The 18,014-nt window shown below is 47.0% G+C and overlaps 1 protein-coding gene across 3 annotated transcripts in view; it reads left to right on the top strand.

Moving 5' to 3' along the window:
• Nucleotides 1-18,014, top strand: part of TP63 (tumor protein p63) — a 122,069-nt gene that overhangs the window by 80,321 nt on the left and 23,734 nt on the right. For 2 of the 3 annotated variants that reach the window (XM_063131727.1, XM_063131729.1), the window contains exons 3-8: nucleotides 5,879-6,065; nucleotides 6,871-6,986; nucleotides 9,980-10,089; nucleotides 13,547-13,683; nucleotides 15,462-15,544; nucleotides 17,783-17,925. In XM_063131727.1, the coding sequence (XP_062987797.1) occupies nucleotides 5,879-6,065; nucleotides 6,871-6,986; nucleotides 9,980-10,089; nucleotides 13,547-13,683; nucleotides 15,462-15,544; nucleotides 17,783-17,925 (776 nt within the window). The remainder of the gene's footprint in view (nucleotides 1-5,878; nucleotides 6,066-6,870; nucleotides 6,987-9,979; nucleotides 10,090-13,546; nucleotides 13,684-15,461; nucleotides 15,545-17,782; nucleotides 17,926-18,014) is intronic. The other variant, XM_063131728.1, reaches the window with a different exon arrangement.

Genomic DNA, 18,014 nt, shown 5'->3' with positions numbered 1-18,014 from the left:
GTCTTCAAGGGCAGCCCCACATAGAGTGCATTGCAGTAGTCTAATCGGGAAATTACCAGTGCATTTTACATCTTGTGCTAGCGGGTTCATTGGTTTAACTCTGTACACGGCCTCCTTTGATGCCTATCATTAGTTCATCTGGTTTTCCCTGCTGCGTGGCTTTGGTGTTGTGGCTCTGATGGGACAGCGGTGCAGAGCGTCTTCTGGCCCAGTGGCCGAATTTCAGAGGAGCCTGCCATGGTGTCTAGAGCCAAAGTCAAAACAATGCCAGCATCTTTCAGCTTCAAGCTCTTACTCCCAGTAACTAACCCTCAGGAGAGGAATTTCAACCTTTCAGGATGGGGAAGAAGACGGGAATGCAGGGAGAGGCAGCTGGACAGCCTTCTGTCAGGGATGCTTCAAGGTGGATTCCTGCATTGGACTCGATGGCCTTGTAGGCTCCTTCCAACTCTGCCATTCTATGATGTGCTTAGCCATCTAGGGAGTGGGTGGGCAGGCCTGAGGTTCAACGTCCCTGCTGTGGGGACGAGAGCAGTATGAGAGCTCTCTTGCCTTCAGACCTTCTTGATGGGGTCCCCAAAACCTTCCGCCTGGCCGCACCTGGGAACAGGGCACACAACTGGAAGTGATGTGCAGAGCCAGGCTGTGATTAGGAGCTTTTGTGTGAGAGTGTTTTACAAAGCAGTAGCAGCTGCAAGGGTGTGTGTGTGTGAGTGTGAGTGTGAGTGAGTGAACGAACAAGTGGCACTGTGTAAGAGGCTTCACCCTTTCCCTGTACAACATTTTCCTGATTTAAATCCCACCCACCCCTAAACTCCTCAGCTGCTGGTCGCCTTGTAGGAAAAAGCTTACAGATACCATACAAGTACTGTTCAGTTTTCCTCTGTGTAGCAAATAGCTTCTCTTGGTTGCTGGGGAGGCTCATTTAATTGTGCAAAGGGCACCGATGAAAGCATTAACTCTCTAGCACTTTGGTCCCAATCCGATCTCTTCCTGCCCCGGGAGTTGCTGCGTTTTTGTGTGTTTTTAATCAGCGAAAAGATCTTTATCACGGATCTCTCACCTCAAGTCTATTTTGGCCTGAGATGCTTAAAAAAAAACACCAAAGCAGTCTGCTTGTAACTATCGCTGCCTTGTTCTGCCAGGTTTGTTCATTAAAACGTCAGCCTTGGGTTTTATCGACAGGGTTTGTATTAATTAAGGCAGCTTTCTAATGAGAAATCTCTGGGAATCCTATTCTTTTAAGATGAACGGTTTTCAAACAACTTGCTCTTCTCTTGGAGTGTTGCAATAATCTGGTTTTCTTTTCTTTCTTTCCTTTTTTCTTCTTCTCTAAATGGGCTGGCTTGGCACGCTCCTCTTTCCGCAGGCTGTGTAAATCCTTTGTGTGCATAATCCTTCGCCTGCAGGCACGAGAAAGGAGAGCGATTGCGCAATCTGACACTGTCACATTTAGAAGAGGGTTTAAGACTTGAGATCTTTACATGGATGGCCTAGATTTTGGGGCCGTTGGGCAGGAAGGGGTGCCTGTGTGGTTTTTGTGGGTGGGGCAGGGGGGGGAGTCTTTGTTGAAATCAGCAAATCAACCTCACGATCCCCCCCCCCCAATTGCTTAATTCTTTTAATTTTCCTATTTCATGATTTCCCACCCATGCCACTGAATAACCTCTGGCACAAGAAAACTTTGCTCTCCTTCAATATCCACCATTAATCCTTCCAGTACCACATAACCACCCACCTGCCTAGCTTCTCTTGCCAGGAGCTTATTATCCGGACAGGATATGATGGGCAAATTCTGCCTCGGTAACGTGTGCGTTCCTGTAGATCCTTTGTTTGAGCAGTTGGGATTGTGCCCAGCAGCAGACATTCTTATGGGCCATTTCAAAAGCAAACAGGCAACTCGTGCGCTGTGACTGTCGTGCGTGGAACAAATGAATGTCTGGGAGGAGGGGTGTCAACAGAGTCTCTGCTTGTCATGGCCAGGGGGTTTCCGTGCTACGGAATCTTCCAAGCACATGTATATGGTAAAGGATCATAGAATCATAGAATAGCAGAGTTGGAAGGGGCCTACAAGGCCATCGAGTCCAACCCCCTGCTCAATGCAGGAACCCACCCTAAAGCATCCCTGACAGAGGGTTGTCCAGCTGCCTCTTGAAGGCCTCTAGTGTGGGAGAGCCCACCACCTCCCTACGTCACTGGTTCCATTGTCGTACTGCTCTAACAGTCAGGATGTTTTTCCTGATGTCCAGCCGGAATCTGGCTTCCTTTAACTTGAGCCCGTTATTCCGTGTCCTGCACTCTGGGAGGATCGAGAAGAGATCCTGGCCCTCCTCTGTGTGACAACCTTTTAAGTATTTGAAGAGGGCTCTCATGTCTCTCCTCAATCTTCTCTTCTCCAGGCTAAACGTGCCTGGAGGTGGCAACGGTTGTCTATGAGTCCTTGAATTGAGGCTCATTATGACCAAGGTGGATATATAGCTTCATCACACCAGGGTTATACTGCGAATTGCACTGCGAATTGCATGCAAAGGACTCCAAAGTTTTCCAGCTTATAATCTGCTTTAACTGTGAAGCACTCCCATGCAACCTGCTTTAATTGTGCTTCTTAGCCAAAAGAAGCACAATTAATACTGTAATTATACTGTATTCTGTATTTGTGCTTTTAACCTGTTGGTTGTTTTACTATGGTTTTAATTTTTGTGAACTGCCCAGAGAGCTTCGGCTATTGGGCGGTATAAAAATGTAATAACTAAAATAAATAAATAATAAAATAAAGAACCGTCGTATTTTGCTACCTCTTTAGGAGCGAATCTTTTGTTGTTCCCCGAGCGGCCACTGGGGACGCAGGAGGACGATTTGATATGTTTAAAGGATAAATTAAACAAATGCTTACGTCTGCGAAAGTTTTAAAGATAAAGACATCAAAATTGGCACAGTAATAGATATTAAGGAGGGCTTTAAGCATACCAAATTTGAATCGGATTGGGTCATCCGTTGATTTTTAATGATTTTTTACATTTCCCCCCCTTAAACCCTTTCCCTGGTATGCAAAGGATTTTAGGAGCGCTGCCGTCCAGCGTGTGATTTAGCTAACAACAACAACAACGACAACTTTATGCTATGGGGATAATTCGAGGGAAACGTGTACGTGGGATAAAGCCCATATAGTCTGTAATTTTGCACAACTAAGAAAACATAATACCGGAGCCAGAATGTTGTTGTGTGTGTGCGTGTGTGTTTTTAAAATCAAGTGTCTAGTCCTTGTGAAGCTAGCTTTTAAAATGTTGCACACTTTACATCCAGGAGTGGGGTAGATTCATCTTAGTTAAGTTACTTGGGGCACTGAAGGAGATGATGTCCAAACCCAGTTTCAGCAGCAGGGAGTAGTTTTTCTCCACGCAGTGCATGAGTAACCTATGTCATCCCTTGCCACAAGATTAGTGGCTTTTTAAATGGGGTGACGCACATTCATGTCACCTGGGCTACCTAAAAATAAAATAAAACTAAACCAAGCTCCATTTTTGGAGGCACGATACACCTGACTACCCGATTTCGCCCCATGCCCCACTGTATGGCCTTTTTAGCGTTAATGCTATGGAAGAAGCTGAGCACCCATCTAACACTCTGCAGCGCTAAGGCTGCCATTTTCTTTTAGGAAGTATGAGATTGTTTTTCAGGCATCCGGCAGCACCTGGCTTTGTGCGGCCTGCACAGGGGTGGGTGCCTGAAGGTTGAAAATAGGTCCCGGATTCTCTGAAGTTGCCCACTCTTCACTGTGGGTGCAGGCATAGAATCATAGAATCATAGAATAGCAGAGTTGGAAGGGGCCTACAAGGCCATCTAGTCCAACCCCCTGCTCAATGCAAGAATCCACCCTAAAGCATCCCTGACAGATGGTTGTCCAGCTGCCTCTTGAAGGCCTCTAGGGTGGGAGAGTCCACAACCTCCCTAGGTAACTAGGTAAAATCCGTGAGTGCCTTTACAGAGGCAGCTGCTGTGGAGAAAGGCATTTCTGCTTCCTCATCTTGCATCACCTCCACGTTTCATATACAGCATGGATCAGTGGAGGCTGGTGGCTCCGACATCAGTGAGGCGGTCGTTCAGAACCAACACTCAGCAAAAAGTTAACAATATATATACAGTGAAACCATAATGTTTGGAAAGAACAAAGAGAATATAAAATAGAAGAATGGTATAAAGAAGTCTGGGATATTGCTATTAATGATAGGCTAACGGGGTGTATGAAAGTTAAGAAAGGAATATTAAAGCGGAATGATTTTGAGGAGATTTGGAAACCGTTTGTCAAATTTGTATTAGGAAACGGGAAAGGGTGTAAACCGTCACAAGATGTGTTACTATTTTGGAGTGGAGAATAATGGTCCCAGGGGGTGGGTTGCACCTTTTATTATTATCATTTTTATTATGGTTATTATTGTTGTTGTTGTTGTTGTTGTTGTTGTTGTTGTTATCATTATTAGATTATTGTATTAAGCAGGGTTTTTTTCTTTGTTCTTTATTGTTGTTATTGTAGTATAAATAAATAAATAATAATAAAAAAGAAACCATAATGTTTAATATACAAAAATATAATAAAAAAAAGAAACCATAATGTTTAATATACAAAAATTGGTTGCTTCATCGTCGTTTGAAACTTAATATGGCAAAGACTGAATTGCTTGTTTTTCCTCCTAAACCTTCTCCTCATCTCTCATTCCCTCTTACTGCCAATGATGTTACGCTTACTCCGGTCAAGGAAGCTCGTAGTCTTGGCTTTATATTTGACTCCTCGCTCTCCTTTATTCCTCATATTGAGGCAGTAGCTAAATCCTGTCGTTTTTTCCTGTATAATATTGCCAGGATTCGATCATTTTTGTCTGTCTCTTCTGCCAAGACTCTTGTTCATGCATTGGTTATTTCTCGGTTGGACTACTGCAACCTTCTTCTCACTGGCCTTCCTTCTTCTCACATCAGTCCATTGGTTTCTGTTCACCACTCTGCCGCAAAGATCATCTTCTTGGCTCGCCGCTCTGACCATGTCACTCCACTTCTGAAATCTCTTCATTGGCTTCCAATTCACTTCAGAATCCAATATAAACTTCTCCTGTTGACCTACAAAGCTTTTCACTATCTAGCTCCTTCCTATCTCTCCTCTCTCATCTCACACTATTGCCCCGCTCGTGCTCTTCGCTCCTCTGATGCCATGTTTCTCGCCTGCCCAAGGGCCTCTACTTCCCTTGCTCGGCTTCGTCCATTCTCTTCTGCTGCCCCTTATGCCTGGAACGCTCTTCCAGAATATTTGAGAACTACAAGTTCAACCGCAGCTTTTAAAGCTCAGCTAAAAACTTTTCTTTTTCCTAAAGCTTTTAAAACTTGATTTTGTTCTGACTTTATACTGTTAGTTTTACCCTACCCAGTGCCTGTTTACCCTACCCTGTGCCTGTTTGCTTTCTCTTCCCCTCCTTATTGTTTTATTATGGTTTTATTAGAATGTAAGCCTATGCGGCAGGGTCTTGCTATTTACTGTTTTACTCTGTACAGCACCATGTACATTGATGGTGCTATATAAATAAATAAATAATAATAATAATAATAATAATAATAATAATAATAATAAAAAAAGTGCAATAACATATGCACAGACCAATGTGTAGCTAAAACCACGTAGAAAGAGGCCAAACATGTTTCGACAAAGGGTCTTCGTCAGTGGCCAATACGGACTGCTGTGTGCTCCCTGAGGATTTACTGGGGCTAACTTTACAATTCCCACAATGGTGTGGTATAGGGTGTCACTCCCCTTTGAAAATATGTCAGGCTTCAGCCTTTCCTGTTTTGTGGCTGCTGTCTGACTTCGCTCCTCTTCCGTTTTTCTTTTTTATAGTACTCCACTGAACTGAAGAAACTCTACTGCCAGATCGCCAAGACGTGTCCCATTCAGATCAAGGTGATGACTCCGCCGCCCCAGGGCGCCGTCATCCGTGCCATGCCCGTGTATAAGAAAGCGGAGCACGTCACGGAAGTGGTGAAGCGCTGCCCCAATCACGAGCTCAGCCGGGAATTCAATGAGGGTGAGTCAGACATCCTCTACACGAAGGGTTTGCCCTGGGGTGGCTTCACAGTAGTGCCATCGACAGGACGCAGGGGCAAACCCTAGAAACTCCGCTGAAAAAAGGTCCGGCACTTACCCCGACTTTTTGGGCAGGGGAGTCTCGTCACAGCCCATGGCACCCCTTGATTGGTCGCCATGGGTTGGACACTGTCCAATCGATCAAGAGCATCATCACGTGGGGGAAACTTGCGTTTCCTTGCTGTCACTTCTCCACCCGCGCGTTTGTCCCTCATTACTTCCTCTTTTGAAAGAGGAAGTAAACAACGTGCACATGGCCCATCCGGTGGGGCGTTTTGATCCCGCTGCTTCTCTTGCACACAGCAGGAAATAGCGGCAACTTCTGTCTTTAAAAATAAGTCGGACTTACTGGGGTGTTTTTTTGTCGCTCGAAGAAGGCCAGAAGGGGCGGGAGGCGTGCAGGAGGCAGACGACGTCGTGAGAGGGACCCACGAAAATCCGTGAGCGCCTGGTAACGAGCGTGAAATAAAACGCTCGTCCGTTGGAGCTCCAATAGATGGCAGTAAGCATGAACACAGTGTGAGTTCTTAAAAATCAGCTTAGCCAGGGAGGCTGTTCAAGGTGGAATCAAAATATGCCTTGTAGACAAAGATGCTTCGGGGGAAGAAACGCTATGTGCCCCTCCTCCCTCCCTCCCCCCCCCCCGGTTTTAGGACTGTGAAACCCACTTGTCTTCCACAGATTTACCTTTTTGCAATACCGTGATTCTTCGGCTGACCTCATTGCTTTTCTGCCTGGTTTTGCAGGTCAGATGGCTCCTCCCAGTCACCTAATCAGGGTTGAAGGAAACAGCCATGCCCAGTATGTGGAAGACCCCATCACCGGGAGGCAGAGTGTGCTTGTGCCTTATGAACCACCCCAGGTGAGGAGGGAGAGTGGGGGGATCTTGTCAGCGGTGACGCCACACTGGCCTCAGCAATCCCCGGGATTGTCCCTGTGCATCCACATGACACCCAGGGGATCCCGGGATCAGGGCGGGACGATCCCTCCCTTGCCCCGGGATCTTGCCCTCGCCTTTGAGCCCGGTTTTTCCACGGCCTTGGGATGATCCTGAGGCCATGTGGGCGGGCATTGCAGGTTGTCCTGGTTCCTTGCAGTTCCTCGTGAGGAGCCGGGACACATGTACGGGGTGCAGAATCTGTGCCCATTGAGGGTGGGGGACGGGGGAAATTAAGTTTAATTTTTTAAAAAGCTACCTTTCTGCGCACGAGTGTTCATGCGCACTTCTTTAAGAAAAGTTTAAAAAATGGCAGCCGCAATGTCCTCGGCCTCCGAGGTTGTCGCACGCCGCATGTAAACAGCGGGGGAGATCTCATGATAAAAATATCGCGAGATCTTCACCCCTCCGTCCCGCTAGACTGCTAGGTCTAGCTGAGGCCTTAGTCTCTCCTGATGCAGCACAACGTTTGGGATAATGAGATGGTCCACTCTGGGGCTCAGCACCATAGCGTATGACCCAGCTTGCTAGTGGTATATCCTGAAAAATGAAGGCGCCAGCTACCGTTTCAAATGAGGGGTGCAAACTGAGTCACGTAGGACGCTTCTGCAAGCTAGGCATTCAAGGAAGGGGAAATTAACGTTTCAGTGGGAGGTCGTGCTGTACGTCTTCGTGTCTCACGGCTGCAGAGTTTTAAGTCTCAAGGAATAGAGACTGATTACGAGCATGTAGGGCTACTGTCGTGAGTAGGCCTATTCCCCTTAGGCTGGGGGCAGGAGTTTCAGATGATCAATCAGAATCAGATTCGGAAGCAGAAGAGACTGCACCAGAAATGTACCAGCCTACACGAGGAGTGGAGGAGGTGACTCTCACGGGCTCTTCACCCGCTGGGAATGAACCTTCGCCAGACCTTGTCACTGAAAATGTTAACAACACGCAGTCTGTGGGAAATCAGTGTTCTTCAGAGGGGGAGGGTGCTTCAGGGCTGGCTGATCCTAGAGTATGCCGCAGACTCAAGGAAGGTGAGAGAAGGTCAGCCCGGCTAGCTTCTCGCCAAAAGCTTCTTCAGAACCAGCCTCCTTGAAGTTAAAGCATTCTGGGAAATGGCTTTCCATTCTTCTTGAAAGGACAATTGTCTCACTTAGTTGGCATAGTTTTGCCTAGAGGAAAGTTCCTAGAGGTTAGACTCCCTTCAGGTGGGAAGAGATGTTTATTGCCTGAATAAAGCTTTGTGGATTACGTGGCCAGCCTCTTTATTGTCTCCCTATCAGGCGGGAGGTTTTTAAAAAAACACGACAGCTATCAGCCATTTTTTTTTAAGAAGCCCTGATTCATTGTATGAAGTTTAATAGATTGATCAATTGAACCTGCATAAATTTACATAATAATAAAAAGTCAGACTTTTTTGGGGGGGGGGAAGACATACTTTATTTTTAGATGTTTCACACACGTCATAGCAAACACCATCTTGTGTTCCCTGCTGTAAGCCACTGTGAGCCCATGCAATGAAGTCAAATAAATAAACTAGGGCTGTGCTCCGCTTCGGTTCTTAGAACCGATAGTGGAGCGGCCTGACCCGCCTCCGACGGAGACGGACCGGGTTGGGGGAGCTGCGGATCGAGACCAAGCGGATCCTTCACCTCGATCCGGAGCTCCAAAAAAAAGGTCAGTGTGGCGGGAGGGGGGCTTACTTGGCGGTGCTACAGTCCATGCGGCAACGGCGAGAGAGCCAGGTAAGGGGGCTTACCTGCCTCCATTGTGGTCCGGCGGCAACTTCAACTGCGGCCCAGTTGAAGCCACCGCCGGACCACGACGGAGGCAGGTAAGTGGGGAGGGAGGCCTTTTCAATGTAAGTCTAGGGGGGGGGACACATGGAGTTCCGATCCAGATCCGGAGCCCCGCAGCAGAGCGGAGCGGACCATAGGCGAATCAACGCGGGGCGGAGCGGACCCAATCCAGAAGTTGCAGATCGGGGAGTCCATGCACAGCCCTAAATTAAACAAATAATAAAGGGGCGTTGCCACTTTCAGCCATGTATTATATGTATTTGCGCTAAAATCTGTTTTTTAAAAGCCCAGTTAGTTGAGAATATCTTCTTAATTTGATCCAAAAGCTTTTGGTCAATTCATCTAACCAATTAATTTACTAAATGCTGCAGCTGCACAAGCAAGACACAACCATGAGATTTCAAAGATCTCCAGAGATAAAGTTGTATGTGCAAAACGTATGTTTTCCGTGAAAGCGGAAGCTGAGCAGTAGTGCGTATATGTGCTCTGGTTCGGACATAATGTTCCTATCCCTGGTTTGGGGAAGTGGATGATGGGATTGGCCGTAACTCAGAGCACCTGCGTTGCATGCAGAGAACCCCAAATTCAGTCCCCGGCTTCGCCAGTTCAAGGAATCAGGGTGCAGGGGAACTGAAAGAGGCAGCTGGACAGCCATCTGTCAGGGATGCTTTAAGATGGATTCCTGCAATGAGCAGGGGGTTGGACTCGATGGCCTTGCAGGCCTCTTCCAACTCTACTATTCTATGGTTCTATGAAAGGCCTGGAGATCTACTGCTTGGCAAGATCAGGGAGGGGGTTGAAATTATTTCAAGCAAACGGCCTTCTTCAATTTCAGAGATGCTCTCGGAGGCATCATTCCAGTGGTAGGTGGAACCAAAGGGCCAGATAGACTAATAGTCTAACTCAGTATAAGGCAGTTTCTTAGGTTCATATGAATGTCACATCTGAATTGTGCAAGGGCGTCTCTCTCAGAGCCCTTGGGAAAAGGGGGACGGGGTGGTGAATTGGCAAAGTTCCTTTTTCCGGTCTTGTATCATCATTCAGCTAACGCATCAATTATAGGACTAGGGTTGAGCCTCCTGGGTGACTCAGAGTTCAACCAAACTAATTCCCACTTTACTTTCCATCCAGGTCGGCACAGAATTCACAACCGTGTTGTACAACTTCATGTGCAACAGCAGCTGCGTCGGAGGCATGAACAGGCGTCCGATTCTTATCATTGTGACGCTTGAAACTAGAGAGTAAGTCGCTGCGGTGGGAGGTCGCTGTAGCAAGTGACGGCCTGTCTCCGCCATGCCTGACTTGGAAGGTGTTGCGCATCTTGGAAGTCGGGGACGTGGGGCCTAAGCCAAGGAATTTGAAACACAAACTGAGCTCTCTGCTTTTTTGGCATACCAGGGCTCATGTACTGTACATGGCAGTTCCCAAGTCACAGTGACAGGAGTTATGTTTTGCTGAGTTATACCAGCTGGCTGTTCTTGGAGAATGCCCAGCCCCCTCCAAATCTGCATCCGTGTTCTCTGGCTCAGGGCTTCCAGTAGCCCAAGCCTTTGCCCAATGCTGATCCCTCCACCTTTCCACTGGGTGCCATTCCTTCTGTCTAATGGGACCAATTATGTGATGTAGGCTCAGGCTTGGTTAACTTAATATACCTGAGAGGTGTTCAAGACCATGTTACAGCAGGCCCTGCGAAGGGTCTGCTCACATGAACAGCAACATGAGCATTATAAACCTTCTATTAGGGACAGTTTGCAACAGGGAGCCGTACTTTTATGCTGTCCATGTTTTCCTTGCCTATGTGCAAATCAGAAAGAACATTGCTTCTAACCTGCCAGAGGTCCAATTTGTTTGCTGCATTTTGCACTAGCTGCAACTTCCACATCGTCTTCAAGGGCAGCTCCATGTAGAGTGCATTGCAGTAGTCTAATCGGGAAATTACCAGTGCATGCACCACTGTGGCTAGGTTGTCCCTGTCCAGGAAAGGCCGTAGCTGGCGGATCAGCCGAAGCTGACCCCAAGTACTCCGTGCCACAGAGTCCACCTGGGCATCCAGTGATAATGATGGGTCTAGGAGTACTCCCAAGCTATGCACCTGCTCCTCCAGAGGGAGCGCCACCTCATCCAGAACAGGCCGCTTACCCACTTCCCAGACTCGGGAACCACCAATCCACAGAGCTTCCGTCTTATCAGGATTCAGCTTCAGTTTATTGGCCCTCATCCAGCCCATTACAGCCTCCAGGCACTGGTCCAGCACCTTCACCGCTCCAGCTGGCTCCGACGACAAGGAGAAGTAGAGCTGAGTATCATCAGCATACTGATGGCACCCAACCCCAAAACCCCTAATGACCTCACCCAACGGCTTCATATAGATGTTGAACAGCATGGGGGACAGAATAGAACTCTGTGGCACCCAACATCTTAATTGCCGTGGGGCGGAACAGGAATCCCCCAATACCACTCTGTGGGATCAGTCCCGCAAGTAGGAGCGGAACCACTGTAACACGGCGCCTCCTACTCCCATCTCGCAGAGCCGACCCAATCCGATACCATGATCAATGGTATCAAAAGCCGCCAAGAGATCCAGGAAGATCAACAGGGTAGCCCTCCCCCTGTCTTTCACCCCGAATAGGTCGTCAATCAGAGCCACCAAGGCCATTAATATTTACTTATTAACGGTGGGCCATAATTTATTTATTTGATTTCTAAAATGTACATCCCAGAACTTTAATACCCATTGGCTGAAGTCATAGTCACGGGTCAGAAGGCTGTAGGGTTCCTGAAACACTGGGCTTATATTTGACCTGCCCATGCAGCTTTGGGTAATCATAGTAAGGGAGGCGGTGGTGGCGAAAATGTGAACAAAAGGAACCCAGAAGGCGACCACCGTAGAAACAAAATAAACCCAATGAATTAAATCGTCATTCAAAAAAAAAAAATTTACACACTTATTTATACACTTATTTACAATCCAATACTAATACAAGTCTACAACACATCAGTGTAGCGTTTCATTACATATCAGTAGCATTCAATTGTACTTAACAATCATTTCAAACCAGATTTAAACAGTCATTGCATGAAAATCCGACCCATAGATATCAAACACTTTCATCTAATCACATCAACAGTATATTAAGACCAAATTTAGTCAACAAGGTTCATGTTATTCCTGGTTTCGAAGTATCTTCTTCAAAAACGTCGGTCTTAGTACTCTGTAAAAAATAACAATTATTATTATTATTATTTATTTATTTATTTATATAGCACCATCAATGTACATGGTGCTGTACAGAGTAAAACAGTAAACAGCGAGACCCTGCCGCATAGGCTTACATTCCAATAAAACCATGATAAAACAATAAGGAGGGGAAGAGAATGAAAACAGGCACAGGGTAGGGTAAACAGGCACTGGGTAGGGTAAAACTAACAGTATAAAGTCAGAACAAAATCAAGTTTTAAAAGCTTTAGGAAAAAGAAAAGTTTTTAGCTGAGCTTTAAAAGCTGCGGTTGAGCTTATAGTTCTCAAATGTTCTGGAAGAGTGTTAGAGTTACTCCACAGTAACAACTCTCATTTACTTCTTATTCTTTTGGCTGGTTCACAAGATAAGAACACCGCGAATTGCTTTATTCAGACAACTTACCGCCAACAGGCAGTGGAAAGCTCACACAATCTCTCTTTATTAAGTTTTTCAAGGTGAGACCATCTTCCGGTATTATAACTACACAGTATACAAAAAGCTAATTAGCTTTATTTTTCCTAAACAGGCAAAGGTCTGTGCCGTTGCATAACATTATACTTTTTTAACATTCCAGGAAGTCAATACAAAATTAAGACCTTGCATACATACCAAAATCAGTAAACCGTATTTCGCTTCGTCACATTGTTTTCTGTTTCTCAGCTGGCAGACAGCAGCGTCTGGGGCCAGAATCATGCCCACTGGCCCTGGGCCTGAATTGCAGCCAATATCTAGACTTTCAGAGTTCCACGTGCACAGGATCCAAACACGCACACACATACACATGCACAATGTAATCTTAAAAAGAATGGTGGATGCAGATAGCACATAGCATAGGCCCCTGTATAGGTGGGATCTCAAATACATGGAAATTTTATTTATTATTTATTTAAAATAAAATCATAGAACAATAAATATACAAATCAAACCATTAATATGTTAAAACCAATATGAAGTTTTAAAACAGTAAAAGCTGATTAAAACAAGACGGTGTGCAGGCTTGGTGGATTTAGCCATCAAAGGCTCTGTTAAAAAGCCGTGTCTTAACCTGGTGCTGAAATGAAGCCAGTGCCGGTGCCAGTTGGGCCTCCAGGGGGAGGGCTTTCCACAGCCGGGGTGCCACCACAGAGAAGGCCCTCTCCCACATCCCACTATAGCGTATGTCTCGCGTTGGTGGAGCACGGAGAAGGGCTCCTCCAACTGATCTCAGGTCTTGGGCAGGCAGGTATAGGGAGAGATGCGCTCCCTCAAGTATCGAGGTCCCAAGCCATTTAGAGAGAGCACCATCAGTTGTGACCCTGAGCCCCAGCACCACACATATAAATTCACACTGATGAAAGCTTCTGCACAGGGCTGCAGTCCACATGACACAGCTGTTTTCATTTCACCTGCATTTATCTTTGTGCCAACCCTCTTCATGGTTGTGAGCTAACTGGTCTCCATTTTCTTCGCCCTTCTTCAGTGGGCAAGTCCTGGGCCGTCGGTGCTTTGAGGCTCGGATCTGCGCTTGTCCAGGCCGGGACCGCAAAGCCGATGAAGACAGCATCCGGAAGCAACAGGTCTCCGACAGCACAAAGAACGGTGATGGTACGAAGCGCCGTAAGTAGCCAGGAGCAGATGCCGCTCAGAGCTCTGGCTGGATGATGGGGACTCGTAGAATCATAGAATCATAGAATAGCAGAGTTGGAAGGGGCCTACAAGGCCATCGAGTCCAACCCCCTGCTCAAGGCAGGGATCCACCCTACAGCATCCCTGACAGATGGTCGTCCAGCTGCCTCTTGAAGGCCTCTAGGGCGGGAGAGCCCACAACCTCCCTAGGTCACTGGTTCCATTGTCATACTGCTCTAACAGTCAGGAAGTTTTTCCTGATGTCCAGCCGGAATCTGGCTTCCTTTAACTTGAGCTCAGTTGCGTAGCTCCAAGCCTGGAGTACCTTTTGTGGTGTTTATTTAATTATTTAGAGTATTTTTATCCCACGCCTCAGCCCAAAAGGCTCCGGGAGCGGCTTACAATAAATCAGTAAAGAAGACAGTCCCTGCCCTCAGGCTTACATTCTAGAATAAAAAAGACATGACACATGAGGAAAAGGGTATGAGGAGGGAAGAGGGGGAAAACAAATTAAGGAGACTGTTTAGCAGGGCTGTTTAGGAATGTGCAAGCTTTGGAGTTACACTGAACTAGAGATGAGAAGGTCCAGAAAAAAAATGGAAAAATTAGGGGGAGAAAAAAGGTTTTTTCTAAGGACCATCCCCCCCCCTCCCCACACACACAAACTGGAAAAATTGAACAGCTTTGGATCATGAAATGTTTAATTTTAGAATTTAAGACGAAGTATTTATATATTGTTACCCAGTTTTTGCTAAAGCTGAGTAACAATATACCCAGATTTTACTACCTAGGTTTCTAAAAAACTTTGTAATAAGAACACTTTTATAGAAAGGCTGTTTTATGTTCCTAAAGCGGTTGTCCCCAATCTAGCGCGGTCTGAATGTTTTTGGACTACAGTGCCCAGCATTCCTGACCATTGCTGCCTGAGGCTCATAGGAGCTGAAGTCCAAAATACCTAGAGGGAACCTGGTTGTGGAGAAGCTATCCTAAAGCAACAAAGTGATTTTAGACCTGTAAAGAGTGCTTAAAAAATAAGTAAAGAGTGCTTCAAAATGTTCCTGGTGTTGCACCAAGCTGTTGAAGGGATCTGTGTAGAGATGTATTTCCAGTGTTGTCACACAGAGGAGGGCCAGGATCTCTTCTCGATCCTCCCAGAGTGCAGAACACGGAATAACGGGCTCAAGTTACAGGAAGCCGGATTCCAGCTGGACATCAGGAAAAACTTCCTGACTGTTAGAGCAGTACGACAATGGAATCAGTTACCTAGGGAGGTTGTGGGCTCTACCACACTGGAGGCCTTCAAGAGGCAGCTGGACAAGCATCTGTCAGGGATGCTTTAAGGTGGATTCCTGCATTGAGCAGGAGGTTGGACTCGATGGCCTTGTAGGCCCCTTCCAACTCTGCTATTCTATGCTTCTATGATCTCTCTCCGTCTGCCTCAAGTTGGAGGCCGCACGCTTTTTCTCCCACCCCCCTCTCAGAGTATTCTCCGGCAATCGCTTTCCTGCTTACGAAAGGGAAGGCATTTGTCCCGCCAGCCAAGCTCACCCTTCCAGAGTAATCCCCAGCAATCCCCCTGGTTCCATTTACGTCTCTCCCGCTCAGACCCTAAATCCAGCCCCACCCCAATCCCATAACAAAAGACTGTAAATCACTTTGCAAGTTGAAAATTGCCTATAGGGAGTTGATAGCAGTAATTCTAGCGATCTCCGCTGCCAACGCCGCTTGCTCAATTTAATGTGGCCCCTTTGCCTTTCCTCTCCTGGCAGCTTTCCGGCAGAGCACGCACGGCATTCAAATGACATCGGTCAAGAAGCGGCGCACTCCGGACGATGAGCTGTTATACCTGCCGGTAGGTGTGGCTCCGCCTGGTTCTTTGGTGTGCGCAGAGATAGCTTGGACTCACTTTGCACCAGGATGCTGTTTGGCAACACTCAGAAGCAGTGTGTAGGGGGGATTTTCTGGTGGTCTTTTTAAGAGGTACTGAACGTAGGCGCAGGTTCCTGCAACACCTTGCAATAGGACTCCTTAAATTCCCCACTAGAGTGGGTGTAAAGCAGATCCGGAGAAAGACATCCAGAACGATGGATTTCACTCAGACTCACTACGCAATGAAACTGTTATCACTTTAAAAACATTTATTAAAACAATTTAGGAAAGTTAAAATCAGACACACAAACCTCCATTCAGCAAAGCGAATTAAAAGTACATCCTCACAGGTCTGGCAGATTTGGAGAACAAGACAATAGAGGAGGGCAACCAGGATGATCAAGGGTCTGGAAACAAAGCCCTATGAGGAGAGACTGAAGGAACTGGGCATGTTTAGCCTGAAGAAGAGAAGATGGAGGGGAGACATGAGAGCACTCTTCAAATACTTGAATGGTTGTCACACAGAGGAGGGCCAGGATCTCTTCTCAATCATCCCAGAGTGCAGGACGTGGAATAACAGGCTCAAGTGACAGGAAGCCTGATTCTGGCTGGACATCAGGAAAAACTTCCTATTAGAGCAGTCCGACAATGGAATCAGTGACCTAGGAGGTTGTGGGCTCTCCCACACTAGAGGCCTTCAAGAGGCAGCTGGACAGCCATCTGTCAGGGATGCTTTAGGGTGGATTCCTGCATTGAGCAGGGGGTTGGACTCGATGGCCTTATAGGCCCCTTCCAACTCTGCTATTCTATGATTCTATGAAGATAGGACAGATCCAGAACATAAGAACAGCCCGTCTGAATCAGACCAAAGGCCCGTTACGTTCTCACAGTGGCCAAGAAGATGGCACCCTCCCAGTTCTGCTCCCCAGATATACACAGGCCTATTGCCCCTGTTCCTGCAGGAAATATTTATATATTATTACCTTTTTCTTTTCCTTCCTGCAAAGAGCCCAAGCAGGCTCACATAGTCCTCCTCTTCTCCATTTTATCCTCACAACAGCCCTGTGCGGTAGGCTAGGCGTAGAATCAGAAACTGGCCCCAAGTCACTCATTGAGCTTCATGGCTGAGTGGGGACTAGAACCTGAGTCTTCATCGCTACAGCACATTGGTTCTGGTTGTAATTCATAGCCATCCTGACTATAACGCAACAGAACAGAACAGAACAGAATAGAATATTTCTTACCCGCCTCTCCCTCTGGATCGAGGCGGGGAACAACGTTAAATACAAAATCACCATAAAATGCACAAAACTGGTTAAAAACATGTAAAACTGATACAATATTAAAATAACAATTGGACATGTTAAAATACGTCTGGGTTGGCCCGCCGGAAGAGATCAGTCTTTATGGCTTTCTTAAACTCAGCAAGACTGTTAAGCTGACGAATCTTTCCTGGCAGGCCATTCCACAGTCTAGGAGTGGCAGAAGAAAGTCCTCTGGGTAATAGTTGTCAGCCTAGTTTTTGCTGACTGGAGTAAATTCTTCCCGGAGGACCTGAGTGTGCAGGGCGGATTGTACAGAAGAAGGCAGTCCCTCAAGTAACTTGGACCCAAACCATTGTAGGGCTTTATACTTCGCTTTATACTTTGCCCAGAAACTAAGGCCGTAGCTAGACCTAATGTTTATCCCATGATTGTCCTGGGGTCAAACCTAAGTGCCACACAGGGCATCCAGCGCTCAGGCAGGGATGAACCCGGGATGATCCTGGGATAAACCTTAGGTCTAGCTACGGCCAAAGTTACCAGCGCGTGCACAACCATCTTTAGGTCTTCCCACACTCGAGGCCTTCAAGAGGCAGCTGGACAACCCTCTGTCAGGGATGCTTTAGGGTGGATTCCTGCCTTGAGTACAAGGTTGGACTCGATGGCCTTGTAGGCTCCTTCCAGCTCTGCTATTCTATGATTCTATGACTCTAGAAAGGGGTGCAGCTGGCGTATCAGCCGAAGCTGATAGGAGGCACTCCTGGCCATTGATGGCTGTATCCTCTATGCATTTAATTAGTTTTTAAAGCCCTTCAAGTTTGTGGCTAGGTGGACCTTGACCCAGCATGGGCAACCCTTTAGTTCCTGAGTAGGCTGCCTTTTTTAATTGGTTCTGCTAGTCTTAAAATCCGTTCTCTTTCTCTCCTTAACGCGTTTGTTTTGCTGTCCCCTGTGTTCAGGTGCGAGGCCGGGAGACCTACGAAATGCTGCTGAAGATCAAAGAATCTTTGGAGCTCATGCAGTACCTTCCCCAGCACACGATTGAGACATACCGGCAGCAGCAGCAGCAACAGCAGCAGCACCAGCACTTGCTGCAGAAACAGTGAGTCCGGGGGCAAACCACGCGGATTGGGAGATGCCACGTGGGAGGGGTCTCAGGAGAACACGAGGCGGGCGTGGGCAGGGGGCTGG

This window comes from Elgaria multicarinata, chromosome 8 (genome assembly GCF_023053635.1).
Source record: "Elgaria multicarinata webbii isolate HBS135686 ecotype San Diego chromosome 8, rElgMul1.1.pri, whole genome shotgun sequence".
In the NCBI taxonomy this organism is placed as follows: Eukaryota; Metazoa; Chordata; class Lepidosauria; order Squamata; family Anguidae; genus Elgaria; species Elgaria multicarinata.
Note: the sequence above shows the minus strand (reverse complement) of the source record. Positions and strands in the feature narration are given on the sequence as shown.